The sequence below is a fragment of the Carassius gibelio genome, chromosome A14 (assembly GCF_023724105.1).
Source record: "Carassius gibelio isolate Cgi1373 ecotype wild population from Czech Republic chromosome A14, carGib1.2-hapl.c, whole genome shotgun sequence".
In the NCBI taxonomy this organism is placed as follows: Eukaryota; Metazoa; Chordata; class Actinopteri; order Cypriniformes; family Cyprinidae; genus Carassius; species Carassius gibelio.
In genome coordinates, this window is record NC_068384.1 from 16,680,008 (window position 1) to 16,700,735 (window position 20,728).

At 38.8% G+C, this 20,728-nt stretch overlaps 2 protein-coding genes across 2 annotated transcripts in view; both read right to left on the reverse strand.

Moving 5' to 3' along the window:
* The window catches only part of LOC128026831 (BTB/POZ domain-containing protein KCTD8), a 28,423-nt gene extending 25,859 nt beyond the window's left edge, over positions 1-2,564 (reverse strand). The window contains exon 1 of the mRNA XM_052614066.1: positions 1,319-2,564. Coding sequence (XP_052470026.1) covers positions 1,319-2,153 — 835 coding nt within the window. The 5' untranslated portion in view covers positions 2,154-2,564. The remainder of the gene's footprint in view (positions 1-1,318) is intronic.
* Positions 2,565-17,380: 14,816 nt separating this feature from the next.
* On the reverse strand, positions 17,381-20,258 carry LOC128027678 (tubulin beta-4B chain). The gene is made up of 4 exons (XM_052615483.1): positions 20,090-20,258; positions 18,987-19,095; positions 18,773-18,883; positions 17,381-18,594 (listed from the first exon to the last, which is right to left on the reverse strand). Exons 1-4 carry the CDS (start codon positions 20,144-20,146, stop codon positions 17,534-17,536), a joined length of 1,338 nt encoding a protein of 445 aa, XP_052471443.1. The 5' UTR covers positions 20,147-20,258; the 3' UTR covers positions 17,381-17,533.
* Positions 20,259-20,728: the final 470 nt, after the last annotated feature.

Below are 20,728 nucleotides of genomic sequence, written 5' to 3' on the forward strand. Positions count from 1 at the left end.
GTCTACCAAAGTGAGATTTTTCTTCCTCCTAGATGGTCCTTTTTTTTCCTTCCTTATCAGCATGTTTTCACACTTCTCTACTTGTCCACGCAGCTATGCCTTATCTCAGCTTAAATGTGCACATGCACAAAACCCTCTAAAACAAACTTAAATGTTTCAAGCAGTTTCAAGGAGTATTACAATTCAGTGAAAGACTAAAAACCACCATTAACCAACCACCAATCAAATCACAAATCAACCAAACCAGCTTGCAAACGGTTCAGTCCACCACAATCACATCAGCTCAGTAAGAAACCAAATGCAGCACTGCGTTTTGGTTGACACCTAAGTGAACTCACAGTCACTGCAGTGTGAAAGAATCAGCCTGCAGTGGATTAGCACTTGTCTGTAGAATTTAAGAATGACAAACCTGAGGCAGCCAATAAGAATGAACTAATCTGCAATCATTTAATCCAACTCTAATTAACAATGGCTTTGATCCATTAGGCTTCATTATGATTGGACACAACTGGTATGTGGGATTGCCTAGTGTTACTATTCTCTCTATTCAGTACGTCAGGTCCGAGGCACTAGCTGTCCCAGTTATGACATACATTTACATGTACTGCGATGAATTACAGCATCAAAGTTGCAACATACTTAAGAGGAGCTAGCAGGAGAAAGAGCATGTGTGGGCAGTCAGGGTTAAAAGAGAGAAAAAAAAGAGTGTGATTGTGAGACACGCTAAATGAGAGAAAAAGAGAATGCAGTTGAATAGCGAAAGAGAAGACTTGGAATAAAAAGATTATCCAAGGAGTATCAAGTGCACTTGATTTTAGAGAAAACTATAAGCTGTTATAAAGTTATCTGAACTAAAATGTGAGCCTTTTCTAGCTGCATGTAAAAATAACTTTTGTCAACTGAAAAAAAAAAAAAACAGCAGGAGTCCTTGTTTTTTCCTAATAAAATCTTATTCAAATGATCAAGTGTGCAATTATTTATTGCCAGTTATTCATTCTTCCAGGTCTTGCAATGTCTGCATTTCTTCATTAAAAAATTAAATAATTTAAGATGTTAATAATACACAAACTGTCCAAATATTTTATCTTCAAGCATGCTTCAATTGAATTTTCTAAAATTTTCAGAAACCTGTTTCACACAAGCGACAAAATAAAATGCATGCATGCACACATAAAATAAAGTGCATGCTTTCTTTTTTTGGTGGGGAAAAGATTGAAGGAGGTTGTGAAACATGACATATCCTTTGGGAACAAGGTTGGGAACACTCGGCTACATGAAAAGGAAATTAAAGTGCAGCACAGACTGCTCTGTCACTTACTGAAGAAGATGTACTCCGTGTAGCTGCTCCAGATCTTGTCGTCTCTGTACTGGTTAACGAATGCAGCTGTCCCACTTGAGTTGCAGGCCACCATCTGGAACCCAGCCTCACTCAACCTGTCGAACGCTTGCTCCAGGTAGGTGAACTTCAGGTAGAAGCGGGAGGTATACTTCTCTGGTGGACGGTCTGGGTCTCGACTTTCATTTAGAGTGTCTCCGAACACTTCCTTTGCCAGGGCGATCCGCCCGCAGACCATGATCCGTGCCACACGGCGAAACTTAGCATCAGCTTGGTTATCCCTCACCATTGTGTAGGATCCCCGATAACCTATTGTAATAAACCCAGACCTCTTGTCCAGGGTGGAAGAGGAAGACGCGTAGGTGATGGCACAGTTTCCAGTTCGAGTCACCAACTCGCTACTCTGCGAACTTTCCTCAATGTCGCTCTGGCAGCCTTCGTCATTGAGCGAGCCTTGCTTAGATACACGTGGGCCCAAAAGTCTAAGCAGTTCCCCTAACTGGAAGTGCTCGGCCTCACGCTGAAGACGTTCCCGCTCCGGGAAGTGTTCTGGTAGCACGAGCTGGCGGTCCCGTAGGAAGTCCAGCACGTATCGGAACAAGAACCCATCACGGTCAATGAAGAAGCGTCCTCGGCTGTCGCGGGGCAACTCGTGCGGGCTGCACCGCGTGAACATGGTGTGGAGGGTGGTGTCAGGTACGCTGACTAGGGTGGAGCGCTTGGTGACGTACACCTGGCCACCAACGTTGAGTTCCACAATCTCCGGGTACGGACTCGACACCTCACTAATAGGAAGTATGGTTTCCTTCATGGCCATGGTCCAAATACACACCAACACGACAAGGTAAACAGAAGATGAATGAAGAGAGGCGGCTCTGGAAATATCTCAAAAAGAAGCAGGGAACGAATCCATGGAAGTCCACACGTGATGGATATGAGTCAAGACTTCATTGCCAAACAGCTGTTAAAGTTTGAGAGAGAACTACATCGCTGCTGGAGAATGAGAGAGGGATAGAGAGAAGAAAAGAAGAGGAGATTAAGAAAAAGGGAAGAGGAGAAGAGAAGGGGATGGAGTGCTATCAAGTTTCCTCAGCTGTTGTCCCTCTGTTGATGAAGACAGCAGTGGAGTATGAGATGGAGACACTGGGGGAGAGAAAGAGAGAGAAAGAGAGAGAGGGGTGGGAAAGAGGAGGAACGCCAAACAGAGACCCACATCATTTGTCCAAGGTCTAAGGGAAGCCACAGTGACATCATCTACAGGATGAGAGAGGGAGTGGAGGTGCAGATGCACAGTCCTGCCTTTTAAAGAGACAGCGTAGCAGTAATTTACACATTACAAAAGCATGCAGTCAAAAATTTATTACCATCAAAGGATAAGTTATAAACCCATAGAAAAAGAAAATGAGAAATGCATTTTTTGGTTTGTTCTTTCAGTTATGTCCATACTGATCTCTCTAAATGACTATCTGGTGTAATTGAGTTGGACTCAAATGTCTGCGTGTTGTGGCACAGTGAATAATGAACAGGCACACAATGTGATTGTCTCATGGGAATAAACACAGTTTAGCTGTAATTCTCACACTATTTCTGCCAAACTATTCAAACGGAGGGAGAAAGAGAGCGAACGAGAGAGACAGAGAGGTGCATCATTAATCACCCAGTAAACTATATCGCCACCTAGGGGCCATATTTATTTAATATACAAGTATGTTTAGTCAGGTTTGTCATTGAAAGTGAAAAGATAAAACAATAACCATTTCTGTTAAAATTAATTTACATTTCTGAATGAAAAAAATATTGCAAAACTAAAATTTAAAAACATTTTGAAGAAAAATTTTGAAATAAATGCTAGATGGAGAGTATTCACAGGCTTAGCTGTGACTTTCCTTGTTGCATTTGGTTATATATATATATATACACACACACATGCACATAGATTGGTATGATTGGTAAACAGATCAGATACAAATATAAACTTAACTAGCAAATATGAATATTTTTAGCTGTAAGAATTTACACCTTCATTTTAATTTGTGTCAAGTGTGATCGGATAGAGAACCGACTGCATTTACCTCGGCAAAATAATAATCTCCATTTACATATTAACAGAAAGGGTACATTTCATTCATTTACAGAAAGAAAAAATAAAAGAAAAAAAAAAACTGATTGATAATTGAACATGCCTTCTGTAATTTCTTGCATTTCCTCTTTTTAAGAACCCTCTGTAAAGATATTAACCAGGATTTTAAAGTAAAGAAAAGGACAGAAAAAGAGAGAAATGAGATTGCATTAAATAAAGTTCTAAATTTGATCAAAATCACAGACCACATGCTTTAGCAATCCAATCACAATGTGATATAGAATAACTCATGTAAAGGGAGCCACATATTCATCTGCTTAATATTCATTTTAAAAAAAATTGTATTGGTTGGTTAGAGACCCAGATTCAAAACTTGTCTGTCAAATTGGGAGAAAAGTGAAAGTTTGAAGTTTGAACCACAATATAGTCATTAAAAAAGTTGCATGAGGCTTTTAAGCTACGGGTTGAGTGTTAAAGTTTCAAAAGGTGTCAAATCTTTGGAAAGACAGTAGATTCTAGAGCAAATTAATCAAAAACGATCAAAACATACCCAGCTACGATGTGACATTTTCTTGAAGGATAGCAGCACATGTGGCTTTTCAGGAGATCTGGATGATGATAAAAATCAATGCATTACTATTTATCTCTGTCATTCTTTGTACACTGTTCCTCCTGAGGAACAATAGGCTTCCTCAAGGGACTGGAAACTGAAAAAAACTGAAAACTCAAAAGCAGGCCCATTGTTTTTCAGTGCTAATCACCTGGCTGAGAGCTGACAGTGAGTAATTACTGCAATCCTTAAGACCGCAGCCTTGGCAGTGTCTAAATACTACTCGCTGTTGATAAATGGACCAATTGATCTGCAGTCATATTCAGCATCTGTATGTGATTCCCATGCTATGCCTATTCCAAACAATGAATGGCGAGTGATTTACCCAAACACAGAAAAAATACCCACAATCAAAAGCAGATGAGGACGGTCATTTGAGCACGGTGGTGTTAATTATAATGCTGTAGCTGCCCTCTATCTGTGTAACTGTATGGGTAACTGAAAATGACAGATCTTTCAACAAAAACACTGGATGTGGGAATAACAGCGGTGGATATTACACATGGATTTCCTTTTTCTCTGTCTCATTCAGCCTTTTCATCTCCCTTTTTCTCAGGAAATGCTCAGGAAAGCATCATGACAATTACTCTTTTCATCAAAGAAAAAAAAAAACCATGGAGTTACATTGAAAGGACCCTAGCCATCTATCAGACCAGAATATCACAGAAACTTGGCCATTTTGACTTGATAAGCAACCAATCAAAACACCATTAAAAACCACTCAGAACAGCTGCATATAATTATCCTGATCACCACTCATAACAATACCACTCCTTGTGTGGTTTATCACCTTATCACTCTCCTGTCAGGTGATTCAGTGGGGCTCCATCACATCGTTCATCGTCTTTTTAAAATTTCGACTCCATCAGCGCATCACACTCTGCTGAGACTCCACGGCCACACATCCCTCCATGATTACACTCTGACACACACCAGTCAGACCTCCACACAGAGATGTTGTTCATCAGCCACTTAAGACAGCATGCGTGGCTGATTTTATAGTGGAAGCCACAGAAGTGACATTGACCCTCCTTCTGAAATACTCACTCATGAGGTAAACTGCCTGTTAAGTATGCAGCACAGTGCATGTGAATGACATACTGAATGTCATATTCAGCGCGTGCAGCTTTATCAACCAGAGAAAGAACACCACTGCCTCACATGTATGTGTAAATATGCTTCAATAATGACATTTTACTGCTCTGGTTTCTTTTAAAAAATGTGTTTTCTGTAAGGACACTGAAATATAATGTTTTAAATCACAATTTTATGAAATCACAACATATTTAATACAAGACCGACTGGAAATTCATGCAGAATTTTAACAATTATCTTCAATCAAATGCCACCAGACACAAACCGAAATCATTTAGTGTTTGACATGACTACGCGATATCAAACCTCTTACTCTAAGTGCTTTGGCTTGTACCCCTTTATGGATCATTAGTGCATTGGACGTAACTGATGTCTCAAATTATGCAGCTTGTTGAATAGAGCTGTGCTATCAAGGAAGCAATTTTTCGCCTATTTTTCGCCTACTGGATGGTGTTGAAAGTGAAAGTGAAGTGACATTCAGCCAAGTATGGTGACCCATACTCAGAATTTGTGCTCTGCATTTAACCCATCCGAAATGCACACACACAGACTGTGAGCACACACCCGGAGCAGTGGGCAGCCATTTATGCTGTGGCGCCCGGGGGCCAGTTGGGGGTTCGATGCCTTGCTCAATGGCACCTAAGTCGTGTTCTTGAAGGTGGAGAGAGAACTGTACATGCACTACCCCCACCCACAATTCCGTCCGGCCCGAGACTAGAACCCACAACCCTTCGATTGGGAGTCCAACCCTCTAACCATTAGGCCACGACTTCCCCCCTTGTTGTTCTTAACTCACTCTAAAAATCATTACAATGGGAATCAATTCCTCTATTATATATTCCCCAAAACACCCCTTTTCCTGAAGACATCTGACCATGGTGACTCTTGATGCGCAGAATCTGGCATCAGTCCACTCCTTGTGAAGCTCTCTCAAGTTCTTGAATCTGCTTTTCCTGACAATTTTCCCAAGGCTGTGGTTATCCCTGTTGCTTGTGCACCTTTTCCTACCACACTTTTTCCTTCCAGTCAACTTTCTATGAATATATTTTGATACAGCACTCTGTGAACAGCCAGCCCTTTCAGCAATGACCTTCTGTGGCTTACCCTCCTTGTGAAGGGTGTTGATTATTGTCTTCTGGACAACTGTCAAGTCAGTAGTCTTTCCCATAATTGTGGTTGCATGTTCTAAACTAGCCCAAGAGGTACCCAGTATTTATACTCAAAATGAATCAAACTAATCAAGCTCAAAATGGAATATTCTAATTTTTTTTTGGATAATGAATTTTTAATTTTCCTAAGCTTTCCTAAGTCGTAACCATCAGAATTAAAACAAAAAACTTTTGAAATATTTAAATAATTCTAACTAACAATCAGAACATCACAGAGAATTGAGGGTTGGCCGTTTACTGGCAGAGTCCAGTAATGAAACCCCTAGCAACTATATAGAAATGCGCTGACAATCCACACAAAACCTAGTATTGTGTTGAAAAGCTTGCATAGAAAGACACAACTAACATTTTCTTCTGAATCTGAAAAAAAAAAATTATAATAAAAAATGTGTCTTCACTGCTCTTTTCCGTAACACAATTATTCAGCACAACAGATTTTTTTATGAAGCAGCACAAACTAATTGTTACAATCACTTTCAACAAAATGTTGTCAAAACACTCAAGAGCAGAGGTTGAAAAATCTCTGTGCCTGAAGATGAGTGTATACAAAACTGAAGAGTGACTGACAGCAGCAAATGACTGCTCTTAGCCGCAGCTTTGCTCTTCCCTCTGTGGTGTGAGGGGAATGAAGACAAGCCGATCAGAGGGAACGCTGCCTGCTGTTAAATTACGGGTTGGGGTGAGATGACGTCCTGCAGAGCAACACCTCTGTTTCTGTAGACCAGCAGTCAACATTTCACATTGAGATGAATGAAGAGGAAAGTTGTTGTCAGCATGACTTATCAAGCTGTTTTTAAAGGTTTGAGACAGAACGAGATGACAGACTTCAAAAAGACAGGTACTTCAGTGTGAGCTTGCATTCCCTTAAGGCCTTTACAGCTGTCAATCATATCTTACTGTTGATGCATCATTTAAGAAAGGTGCAGCTCAGAATAATTTTAAAGAAATTTTCAGATACACTTCAAAAATATATATATATTTATTCACACACAAACACACACACCATAGGCGTTATGGTTTTTATACTGTGCAAACTGTATTTTCTATCATCCTACACAAATCCTACACCTAAACCTACAGAAAACTTTTTTTAGATTTAAAAAAACAACAACAACATCAAAAAAACTTAATTTTGTATGTTTTTAAAGCCTTTTGAATTACAGGGATACAGGAAGCGTCCTCATAAACCACCTTCATATTGTAATACCTGTGTCTAACCCATGTCATTAAACAAATATGTGTCTTCATTAACTACCCAACCCAGTGCATACAGTGAATTTAAATGTCAAAAAAGTCAACAAAAAAATGAGTGAATCACTGCCTCAAATGATTCAAGGTGTGAGCGAGCTCTATAATAATGACACAAATCATTGTTGCCAACTCTCACAAGACAAATAAGCAACCGCAGCTTCAAAAACAAGCCCATTATGTTTTGATAATTTATTATCATCAATAGTTATTATCAATTATTTATTACCAATAACTGCAACATATTAAACTAAAACTACCATTTTATCTGCAAAGCAAAAACATCTTACAAAAGTCAGCAAACCTCAACAAAGCAGGAGCAAAACTCATCTCCAATCACCCGCCAGCAGAATGGGATTGAAAAGATAGAAAAGGAGAAAAACACAAGAGCTTCAAAGGGGAGCTGTAACATAGCCACATATTTATGGCCTACTAAAATATTGTCTATTGAAACAAATATAGTCTACTCTTTGTATTAGTAGGCTAGGCCTACTATATATACTATAGGCCTACTTGTTTTTTTTATTTTATTTTTTCATTTAAGTGATAATTAATACATTACAAAAAGGAAAGAAAAATAAAAAAGCTACCTTATAAAGAAAAAAAGTCATCCCACGCCTCTACACCTATTGCTATCATTGCTTGAATTACAGCATCAGCGACTTCTTTTTGAATGTGATTTTCTCCAAACCCTCATTAAAGAAAAATCACGTAAAAAAAAGCATGTGAGGAGGGGGCAGGATATTTGGCTAATTTTGCTACACAGCGCTTATATTTTTGCACTGAATGGCAATTAACTGTGAGCAGACAAGAGTTTCAATCAATGACCTTGAGAATACAGTGAACATAAATGAAAATAAACTGAGTTGCTTGTCATTATATGCGTACTTTGCAACTATGGCGCGAATGATTTAAAACTAGATCGGGAATCAGATGAGATTCAATAGAAAAAAAAGTTTCAACTATTGGTTATATTATTATTTGTTTGTATTATTCAGTTATACCATTTAGAAGTCACTATAAAAGTAGGCACGCTTTTTCATGACCGTTGGAACCAGTTACTTTAGTAAACAAACAACCACTGGACTCTACTGAAGATATGACATGTTTATATTTGTCCTAATGTCTTTAAAGCTCCATATGATCTCTATTTTAATATTAATATAATGATGTCAAACCATATGTTTGCTTTGAAGAGCATTTACATATTCTATGCACTATGTGCTACTGACCAAGAGATGTCGCTGTTTCTCAGCTGTCAGCTGATTTGAGTTGGAGGTGAGAAGTGTTTATTACACGGGTGAGGAGGTGTCTAACTGGTAATTCAGTTAAATTAAAAGGGTGTATTACTGATGTATTTTCTGTGACAGATTAATACATTAAAATGTCTTGTATGTGCAGTGCTTTAATGCTGATTGAGAAATGCATGCGATCCATTCAGAATCAGAAGCACATTTTACTGGTTTTTATTGCTGATGTTGTGTTTTTCCTGTGGTTATTCTCAAAACAACTGTTCCCCTCTTGCTTACAAAAGAGGATAAATATCAAAATGCTTATTGAGATGGTGTTTTCGATCAGTACTTAAAGATTCAACATACTTGATTAGTTGTCCATCATTTTTTTCTAAGCATTTTTAAGCTATGTTGAGTAGAGGTGGGCTGTTTCTTATCAAAGCAAGAGTGTCCTGGATCAATAAACAACCACCTTGCACCACACAGAACCGTGAGACACCTTGTTTACAATGCATTTACTTTCTCTAACATTTATGCATTGCTTTTATCTCTTCACCTGTTTTGTCCTACTTCATTTTTCATCTTCTCTCTCCATTTGACAGGTCCTTTTCCCCTCCAATTTTCTCTCTCTCTTTCTCATCCACATGCAAAGAATAAAAGAGTCAATGTCACTGTACTTCGAATGAAAGTCTTAGCTCTGATGTAAATTAACAACTTGTATGCTGGAACCACAACACCAGAGAAAGAGACAGATGTAGAGATATGAGACTTTGGAGAATTAGAGACTGAAATGCAGGAGAGAAGAGAAGAGAAGAAAAGAGAAGAGAATAGTACATGCAGAAGTGCCCCTGCTCAGTTTAAGTGCCAGGTTTCTCTGTGTTCTTGTCCGGAAGGTAGAAGGAATGCAGAGAACATGAGTGGGTTTCAGACGAGCCTCTGGCAAACTCTGCACTTTGTGTTTCACTACAGATGTGTCAGAGTTTACTGGAATGGTGAAAATGACTGATTTCACATCCAAATTCACAAACACAGGCTGAAAAGAAGAATGAAAGAACTTCACAAAGTAATTCACACTGTTTAATTCAAAGAAATGCAATTTTGTTGAAACTTAATGCCATTTGTTTTTTTGTTTTCTCCTGTTTTTGATGTCTTTTTAGGTTATTTACTGATATTTTTGTCTTTTAAGTATAACTCATTTTATCATCTTTAGGGTTTGTTCAAATCAATTACTCTAAGAATAATAACTTCTTTGCTTGGAGTTCAGCCTTAGGTTGCGATTCAGGTTCCAAAATCAGATTTCAGGTAATGATCTCATGGTGTTCAGCAAACTTTGTGGACCGTTCTGACCAGACATTTGGAAGTTCTTGTGTAAAAGTTTACAGTGTGGTTTGGCTGTTACCACAAAGATCCAAAACCCTCATGTGAGATGACTTTAGATTTAGATGAGCAAGAGACAGACTCGTTCGTGAAAAACTCATGGAATACTGCAAGAAATTTTATTAGAAGACTGTATCTGACTAGTTAAACATATCCAAATCTTATACAGGCCTAACCATCAGAAAGACTTGCAGGACGACTTCTTGACCACAGACATGCACATACATGATAAAGTGTTCAAACTGATCTCAAAGCCTGTAAATGCCCAACAGCCAATATACCTGTTCTGGATATATGTTTTAGATGCAGGTGGAGGAAAACTGAATGGAGAAGATCCGTCTGCGTCCGCTCTGAGGTGCCCATGTAAAATGTACCAAATGTTATGTTAATTTGATCTAAACTGCAACATTTGTAACAACCATATAATATATAATTATAAATGGCCAAATTGCTGCTGTTTGTTAGTAGGATGCCAAAAAGTTTTAAAATTAATTTTTTTAGGTCTTTCAAACAGACCATGTTGTTTTGATCACAAAGTGGCTTTAACTGTTGTTAAATACATATTTACTTTTGGCTGAAATTTACTTGGACCACTTCATTATAAAACAAAATATCAAGCCAAGTGGTATTTAAGATACAGAAAGATAGCATAAGCACCATTTTGAAAAAAAAAAAAAATGTCACTGATCACAGATGATCACAGATTCTTAAGTCTAATAATTATTAACTATGAAAGAGAATTAGGTAATATGTAAATAGAAAAATATTAAATAGTTGACATTTTGCCGTTTTGTTTTTGTGCCGAATGTTTTTGACATATTCACAAATTCACTCTTATATGGGTGACTATGCTTTAAAATACAATTACAAACAATCCTTTTTTTACTGTTCATCATTTAATTGATTTGCTTAAATCCAAAAGACCAAACGCCTAGCAACACCATAGCAACTGCATAGAAAAATACCACTGAATCCGGCATATAAAAAAATTGAAATTTATTTCATATTGTTTTGGGATACAGTGTATGAACAGATAAAGTTAACTTTTATAACTGATTTATAATAATGAGGACTTATGAAGATAATAACAACATTAATCAAAAAACACCTGCATTATGACTTCCAGTGACCATGCTCCTTCTGTGACCATGTCTGAAGGGCAGGGCAAAGACCGGTGTGAAGGTCCTAAAGGGGGGTGAGTGGGGTACGGTGTATGACTATTAAGCCCCTTTCACAATGCATGTCAGACCCGCAATATTCCCGTAACATTGCCTGGTCGCCTTCTGTGTGAAAGCAACCACGTCCCGGAATTGATTACCAAATTGAACCCGGGTCGGGGACCTTTTCTTTATTTGTAACTTTGTTCTATTTTATCTATCTATTCTTGTAATTTGTGTATTTGTTCTTATTTTATTACTGACTTATCATTTGTCAAGAAGGTTTAAACTTTATTAGTTGTGCTAGTTTTTGCTGTGGTATTAAAGAAGTACTTAAAGTGTTTTTTAAGTAATATATAAAATATTACATTTGTCTCAAACACATGGAGGAGACCTTTTATTTGACCTTTTATCATTTACTTGATAATTAATATACTTAACTAGAATTGTCTCTGATGTATCAGCCTTCAGATTCCACACAGAGAAAACCTTCAAGGCTCTCATCAAAGTGCCATCATTTGCAAATAACGTATGTGCATTTTTGTGCATTGTGTTAATGTTTGTCCTAGCTCAGTTATGAAAACTAACAATGCTTTTCAAGGACGATCCAAACTAAAGTATTGCACCACCAAATCTGTAAATCTGTCGCTTAAAATGAGGATGCTTTTATTCAAATAGGTGATGCAATGCAAGGTAAAATCAAGTTCTCACAGCCCTAAATCTGCACTGCTTATCAGGTTAAATGATCAAAGTCAAGGTCCTTAAGTCTTTTAATTCTTTCACATGCTTGCTCTGTAACCCATCACAGATCCGCCTGACAGGGGGTCGAACGTGGTTGGAAGGGAGGGTTGAGCTGCTGCTCTCTACAGGCAGTGGTGAGGGACTAGGGTTTGGTCTGTGGAGACTGATGGACGTCAAGGGAGGCCATGGTAGTGTGCAGACAGCTGGGTTTGGGACATGCCAGCAGTGTCCTGAGAGTAAGATAACTGCTGTATAACATACAACACATAAATAGTTCAGGTGAATATAAAGTGAATATTGCGGGGTTGCACAGAATCCACATCTCAAGCATCACATGCAAAGCTGTATTTACAGAGGTCAAAGTTACAGAGACACAGAGCAAGGGTTTGCAAAATCTAAAAATTATGTTTTAAGCCGTTTAAACAAATCTTGTGACAGCATGTTTTGGCAGTTTTTAACCTGCAGTGCATTAACAATTAGTAGAGCCAATCTGTACGCTTTCCACATTTTCTGTGTTGATTATGTGGGAAAATCTGAAAAATAATAATAATAATAATTGTGCGATTGATTGGTGTTTCTGCTGAACTTTCTGTGGACAAATATCTAAAGTCTTTTATAAAACTGATTACCATAACAATACATTTCCAAAACAGTAAGAACAGGGCATAATGCTAACACCTCTTAGCCCTGCAATACATTCACTTAAATAAAATACTCTATCCTATGCGACAATAATCCACTTAAACCGCTACTAGATAGTATGTGATAGTATAGAACTTTGTGCTTCAAGCATTAGCATAGTTGACTCACACCTGGTAAGCACTGTATTTAGCCTACTTTGCATGCTAAGCCCTTGCAGTGGGTGTTTGTCTGCAGATCCGTATAGTGGGGGGCACGATGGATCACAAGGGTGCAGACAGTTAGGGCATCAGATCTGCCTGCATGCTATCACTTTTGAGTAAGAGAGGCACTATGGGACTGGCCAATTGCAGATTGATTTGTTGTCCCTTATGAAACAAAAATATATTGCAATATATTGGAAAATATCATGTAATATATTAGGCATATATTCTTATATATATTTACATTTTTCCAATATATTGCAATATATTAAAAGCGGCAATTATTTGTATATTTTGCAATATATTATATAATATATGTATCATCAATATATTATTAAATATATTCAAATATATTAAATATTAGAAAATAAAAAGGGAAAATAATATATTACAATATATTTTAAGAAATATATTGGTAAATATATTTTTCTTTCGTAAGGGGTGAAATCCCATGTTAGCCTAAAATGTGAATTATGAATGTGTAAAGTACACACTACCATTTAAAAGTTTGAGGTCAGTATGATTGTCTAAAATACCTTTACTGAGGAAAGATGCATAAAACTGATCAAACGTGGCGGTAAAAACATTTTTAGATGTCACAAAATATTTATTTTTCAAATAAATGCTGTTCTTTTAAACTTTCAGTATATCAAATAATCCTTTAACATGCTCCTTTAACATGACCAGAAGTAAAATGCTAAATGTAGTCTATAAACAAATTATGCCACAGTCACATGACTTGAAATGCCCTGAAATTCCCTGAAACTTTGAGATAGAATAGTTGTCAAAATATAATTATTCACAGAATGAGACTATGAAAGTGCAGTAGTGACTAGATGAGTTTACTTGTTCAACAGGAAATAAAATTTGACAATACTTTTATAGCATTAATCCATCTTGGATCCTAGACAAATAAATGCTACTACTGTAAATGTATTCTCAGCATTGCCATAAGGGGCAATAAAAAAGCCATCATCTATTAACGGTCTTTTTCTGTAGTCAGTTTGTCTATCCGGTCCACTAATGTCACGGCATACAATTTAAGATAAGCAAGTTAATTAAACTTTGCTCAACTGTAAACTTCCAATTTAATGCCTCAGACATTTGTAGCTCATTACAGTGCTGAGGTTTGCAACTATCCAGTAATGAAGGAATGCATGTTAAGTATGTACTTAAATATAGACCCTTTCACACAGCGTGTTGAGCCAGAAAAATTGGCAGAGTGCCTTCTGTATGAACGCAAACACGTACCGTGATTGATCCCAGGAATTATCCCGGGATGGGGACCTAGTATCATTGCTGGGTCGGTCCTAGAATGAGCCCTGTGTGAACAAAAGCCAGGATCAATAGAAAAAAAATATGCACAAACTGGAATGAAAAAGCACAACTTTTATTTTTCGGTTGGTCTTAGTACACAATGTTACTACAGAACAGTCACGTTTTAAATAGGAAAAATATATAAACTCTTTGGTGATTTTTAAGCGAGATGCTAACAGTCGAATCAAATTCAATGATCTATGCAAAGCTAAGCTAAGTGTGCTACCACCAGACCCAGAGATCGGTTGAATGGATTCGAAAACAGTAAAAACTGTTTAACTCACTAGGGGAGTTGGAAAATGAGCCTATTTTTTAAAAAAAAGTAGTGTTCCTTTAAAGATTCGAATCCCATTATTCAAATTTGAGCTATGACCTTGGCTGCATCTGAAAGCTTTAAAATGCTGCCTTCAGAAGCAGCATTCCAAGGCAGGGAGGCATCAATGCACAGCCAAATCCAAATTCTACTATACTTCCTGTCTCCAAAGGTACCTTCTTCTAATCAATATTTTATAGATGTATTCTTCGCTGCCTTTGATATCCCACAATTCTGTGCATCCCATTCTGGTACAGTTAAATAAAGATGGAATTTGAAAGTTGTGTTTGTGTAAATGTATACTTCTGACAATTTTTTTTTTATGTCATTGCTAGCCAGAAATCAGTATTATAGTAATTAAATATTTGATTAGCTATCATCAGGAGCCTGTCCGAAATCAGTTTCATGAGGTGCCTTTGTGCATACACTGCCTGCAAAGTCATTGCCTCAAACGACACCATAGAGAGAGTCAGCTGCCGAAGTTTCGGATGCAAAATTAATTTTTTGATAGCATGTTACCCAAGATGCTGCAAGGATATAAGGCGAGAAAGTAACAGCCAAAGACATCTGTTTATCGCAATATAAATAGAAAACAATGGAAAAGAAGCACAGTGAAATGCAAAAATCATGGCAAAAAACACGTTCTGTGTGGGCTTCATCTTAGAATAGTCCAGTGTTCTTGAGCAGGAATACTGGCTTGGATCTACACTGAGGTGTTGCTTACCTTGTTGCAGGTGTTTTGAAACATTACGAGTGCACTACTTTGGTGAGCAGGGCATCACAGTGGGCTGCTGGGACTTGTACAGACACGATATTGACTGCCAGTGGTTTGACATCACAGATTTTAAACCAGGAAACTACATTCTACAGGTATTCAGTTGCTACCTTGTCAGAAAGAGTAACATCATTGGTTCTTTGGTAGAAATGTATTTCCGATAGATGATTTTGTACAAACTAATTCCCAGTACCATTTAAAGTGTTGCATTCGCACTGACAGTGTGTACTAGGAAGTACCAGTCGACAGCGACGTTATTTGTGTGCGGCATTCAAGAACAGAAACAAAGAAGAACAACATTAAAAACAGAAGGATGGAGGACGCTGTGTTCATAGCTGTGTTTTTGTTGTGTCTCGCAGATTCACAATAATGGACATAGAATGTCGACGTATATAAAAGCAATTGAAAGAACGGAAAGGAGGACAATGACTCACAGTGCTACATTTGCTACAAATGCCTGCAATTCAGCGTCCGTTTATTTATCACTGTTCATACTTGTGAAACAAGTTGACACAATGTTTACAGTGTTTTAAATCATGGCGGGTGAGGGTGTTTTCATACACGTTTGGCCAATCAGTGTCTACTTAAGACATGGGTAGTACCAGTTGTGCCAGAGTAGGAGCTAATTTGATTCTCGAAAAAGGCAGACTGGTACTAAAATCGCCAAAAATTGGCTAGTTCCACAATTAGTTCTGGTACTATGAAAAGGTTCCAGCGGTGCGAAAGGCCCTTTTGTCTGGCCTTTTCAGCAAGTCAAATAGTTGTCAAAGAGCTGTCTCAGTTCTGCTCTCTAGTGGTGGAGCTGTCTCACAGCACTCAACATCATGTCCAGGAATTCAAGGGTTAAAAGAGTAATAGGATTTGGTTTGATTAATGATGTAATAAACCTTAAGTACACAGAGGGAGGGTGGAGGTTTTCTGGGAAAGACCCTCCAAGATTAGTATTTACTAATTAGAAGTCCACACACACGCTGATCATGCTCTGTTAGATCAAGTTTGATTACAATTATGCAACCAGGTTTTCCAGTATCAGTTCAACCTTTTTCTCTTTCGCAGGTCATAATAAACCCCAACTTTGAGGTAGAGGAGAGTGAGTCCACCAACAATGCTATGTGGTGCAACTGCAAATACGATGGCAACCGTGTCTGTTTGCATAAATGTCATCTTGGTGAGATGGGCTGTTGTTCGCTGGCTCCTTCAGACCCGCCTGATTCTGTTAAACATTTGACAGGAATGAAATGACATGATTAAATATTTTAGAACATTTCCACATGGACTCCTTATTGGTTGCCAATTTCATCTTAATTTTGTATTATTTGTGCTTCCAGGGGATTCATTCAGTGAGTAGGCTGAGAGAGTTTGAACATTATCCCGGGCAGCTCAAGATCTCTTAACATTTTTGCTAATAAACCCAGGAATTGCAATAACCACATGGCTGTGGACAAAGAAACTTTAATCACTTAACATTATGATTTGGTCTCATTTGAATCTGCCGTTACTGCAGTCCAATCAAATGTCATGCTTAGTTTACTTTTAGATTAGGTCATGAGAAATTAAATGATCATGTAGCCATGGCCACCGAGACAGAACAGACGAGATTGTGGCCTGAGCTTTTGTCCATGCAAATGTAAGCGGTTGGTTTAGAGGAAGGCAGTGGCTATACGCTTCCTTTCATATTAAGGCTGAACATCTCTGAACAGATGTTCACATTAAACACCAGTTCCATTTAATTATTTTTTAAACGTGCATCAGGGAATGACTAGAGATGCTTTGTAAAAGGTGTACAAACTGATTGCTGAGTGAGCTGGTATGTGCATTTAGGTGTACATAGGCAGGATTTATGTGTACCATGTAGGTGTATTTGCACATGACTGGAATGTCCTGTAATAATGTTGGTAGATTATACAAATCTGCAGTGTCAATATACACATTTTGAAACCGTTGCACAATCCTAAATTCAAGTTACAATTTTAATGCAAAAATGGTTCAAACCGGACCAATTCAGACTCAATTAACAAACCCCTTCAGCCTTCCAAAGTCTAATAATTTGATTTGGGATTTAGGAATAGAGAAACACTAGTAAACCAGTCACATTCTAATATTAGTTTTTATTAACATTAACATGAAAAAGGTACAACTAAAAAGGTATCAAGTGACAGGAAATACAGCAAGAAACACAAAATGAAGTGACAAGATTAGAAAAAAGGAAAAGAGGACATTAAACAAAACCGACTGGTTCACTTAAGCAAGCTCTTCTTCACCCTCCTCCTCAAACTCTCCTTCCTCCTCGGCGGTGGCGTCCTGGTACTGCTGGTACTCAGACACCAGGTCGTTCATGTTGCTCTCCGCCTCGGTGAACTCCATCTCGTCCATACCTTCTCCTGTGTACCAATGCAGGAAAGCCTTGCGCCTGAACATGGCTGTGAACTGCTCGGAGATTCTCTTGAACAGCTCCTGGATAGCAGTGCTGTTGCCAATGAAGGTGGCGGCCATTTTGAGCCCACGGGGTGGAATGTCGCAGACGGCGGTCTTGACGTTGTTGGGGATCCATTCGACGAAGTAGCTGCTGTTCTTGTTCTGAACGTTGAGCATCTGCTCGTCCACCTCCTTCATGGACATGCGGCCACGGAAGACGGCGGCGACGGTCAGGTAGCGGCCGTGACGGGGGTCGCAAGCAGCCATCATGTTCTTGGCATCAAACATCTGCTGGGTGAGTTCAGGAACGGTCAGGGCACGGTACTGCTGGCTGCCCCTGCTGGTCAGAGGAGCGAAACCGGGCATGAAGAAGTGAAGGCGAGGGAAGGGCACCATGTTCACCGCCAGTTTACGAAGATCTGCGTTCAACTGGCCGGGGAACCTCAAGCAGGTAGTGACACCACTCATGGTGGCGGAGACGAGGTGGTTGAGGTCACCATATGTGGGCGTTGTGAGTTTGAGAGTGCGGAAGCAGATGTCATAAAGGGCTTCGTTATCAATGCAGTAGGTTTCATCTGTGTTTTCCACCAGCTGATGGACAGACAGTGTGGCGTTGTAGGGCTCGACCACGGTGTCTGAGACTTTAGGGGAGGGCACCACGCTGAAGGTGTTCATGATACGGTCAGGATACTCCTCACGGATTTTGCTAATGAGGAGGGTGCCCATACCGGACCCTGTGCCTCCACCCAAGGAGTGAGTGAGCTGGAAGCCCTGCAGACAGTCACAGCTCTCGGCCTCTTTCCGAACTACATCTAAAACGGAGTCAACCAGCTCCGCTCCTTCAGTGTAGTGGCCCTTAGCCCAGTTGTTTCCAGCACCGCTCTGGCCTATCAGAGGACAAGAAAAAAGGTTGGGAGTTTAGTTGCTTTTATGCAAAAAGGTAACTAGATCCAGATCAGGTCACCAATCTGGCATTCAAATTTTCTTCTAAATCAGATGTCCCAAAATGCCCCAACTAAACAGTTGGCAGCCAAGCTTTGCATTTGGGTGCATATCAAAACTTACCGAAAACGAAGTTATCTGGTCTGAAGATCTGACCAAATGGACCAGACCTCACGGAGTCCATCGTACCAGGCTCCAAATCCACCAGCACAGCACGTGGAACATACTTCCCACCTTAAAGACAAAGAACAATTTTAGGGCAAATAATATGCGATTAGGTGCATGTGCAAATTGTCAAGTGAATGAACATTACAGAATGCATCAGATTTCTGCTCACCTGAGGCTTCATTATAATAAACATTAATTCGGTCCAGCTGAAGGTCACTGTCGCCATGGTAACTGCCGGTCGGGTCAATTCCATGCTCGTCACTAATGACTTCCCAGAACTAAAACGGAATAGATTTAAATGTAACAAGAATTTAACTAAACGCCATTTAATTTTCTTTAACATTTAACTCAAGTATTGAAATTGATTTAGTACATAAAAAGGTGAACAGAAGGGATTAAAAAGCAGGCTGATCCGATATTGAATGGCCATCGCATCCCGTTACACGCGCTCCATGATTGTAAAATGGAGTTTGCCAAGTCACCGGAGCCATTTTACACCAACCGGGAGCTTAAAGAAACAGTGCGAGTCATTGTACCACTAATGTCGCCAATGTTAACGAATATCGCTCAAATATATTATATTGGTTCAAAACGATTCGAATCTCATTTCTGCACGGGGCCTGAATGATATTTGCGTCAAGATATTAGCGTTCCCGCACTTTTTCATGAGCTGAACCAGATGCAGCCGGCCACATTACGACATGATTCTTTCAAGCGAATCGACTCGTTTAAGCAGTTCGCGATTCACTTGAGTCAACTCTCATGTACAGTCGGGTGATAACAGAGCAACGAGAACTTCAGCGACTCGGCTCATCCAAATCAGAAAAAGAAACCGATTCGCTTGTGAATCGGATATTACGCCGGTCCGGCGCGGCCAACACCCTAAAACTAACGCATTGTTTCACCATTACTCCATTCAAACCGTTCTGATTTTTCACAAAAAAAAAAAAAAAAAAAAAAAAAAAAAAAAGTAAAATAGAAAAAAAACCCGTTCCTTAAAATCATGTCAGTTTTGGCCACTTCATTATTGAGGACACGCAAAAAAATAACAGCTTATTAAAAAACTTGTTGCGTGCGAGATTAATTCAGGACCATATTTAGACAAGAATAGCCCATAAAGGAAATTAAAAACGATAGCCAAAATAGAACGCATTGCATTACAAATCGCTTAAACTAGAGCAAATTGCTGTTTTTTACGCGAAATTACGGATCAACCTTTTTATTGTTATTTAACAGACTACGGTTAAAAATAAATATAAGTTCCGTTCCTACCTTAGCACCAATCTGGTTGCCGCACTGTCCAGCCTGTAAGTGCACAATCTCCCTCATCCTTGATTATTATTTTGTTTAACAACACAAAATATAACTGAAACAACCGCTTGTAACTCAAAATCCTCGACAATGAGATCTCAGTATGAGAAGTGCTCCTACTTATTCAGTCTGGGGAAGTAGCCTACATTTCAATCATTCTCATTGGTTGCCGTACGCCCTCTCCAGCATTTCCATTGGCTGTTTTTTGTATGCTCGTTGTTATGATTAGTTCGTACAGGCACTGACGTCACTAGACTGGTTATGGTCATTGGCTGGGAGGGCGCTTATAACGGCTCTCGACTTTCACGCGCTTGTCTAATAAAAAAATCAAACGTTTTTGTGAAATTATGGGAGGGGCTGCAGGTTGTTTACCCAAACGCGCTTGCTTGTAAAGAACAATAAAATCACTACTGAAGCCATTTTGACAGTTTAACCTTACAATTAGTCTCTCTCATGACCATTACAAGGTGATAATTCATTTATATAGCACCAATAATGAAATAAAAATCTGATTTAGAGCTTATCTATGAAGCTAATTTTGTATACGTGTTAACAAAGCTGACCACAGATAGTACGGTCAAAGCTATTTCGTTTTGTGTA

Coding starts and splice junctions, on each gene's coding strand:
- LOC128027678 (XM_052615483.1), bottom strand. CDS start 20,146: ATGAGGGAGATTGTGCACTTACAGGCTGGACAGTGCGGCAACCAGATT. Junction 18,884..18,986: donor TTATTATAATGAAGCCTCAG/GTGAGCAGAAAT, acceptor TTTGTCTTTAAG/GTGGGAAGTATGTTCCACGT. Junction 18,595..18,772: donor ACCAGATAACTTCGTTTTCG/GTAAGTTTTGAT, acceptor GTCCTCTGATAG/GCCAGAGCGGTGCTGGAAAC.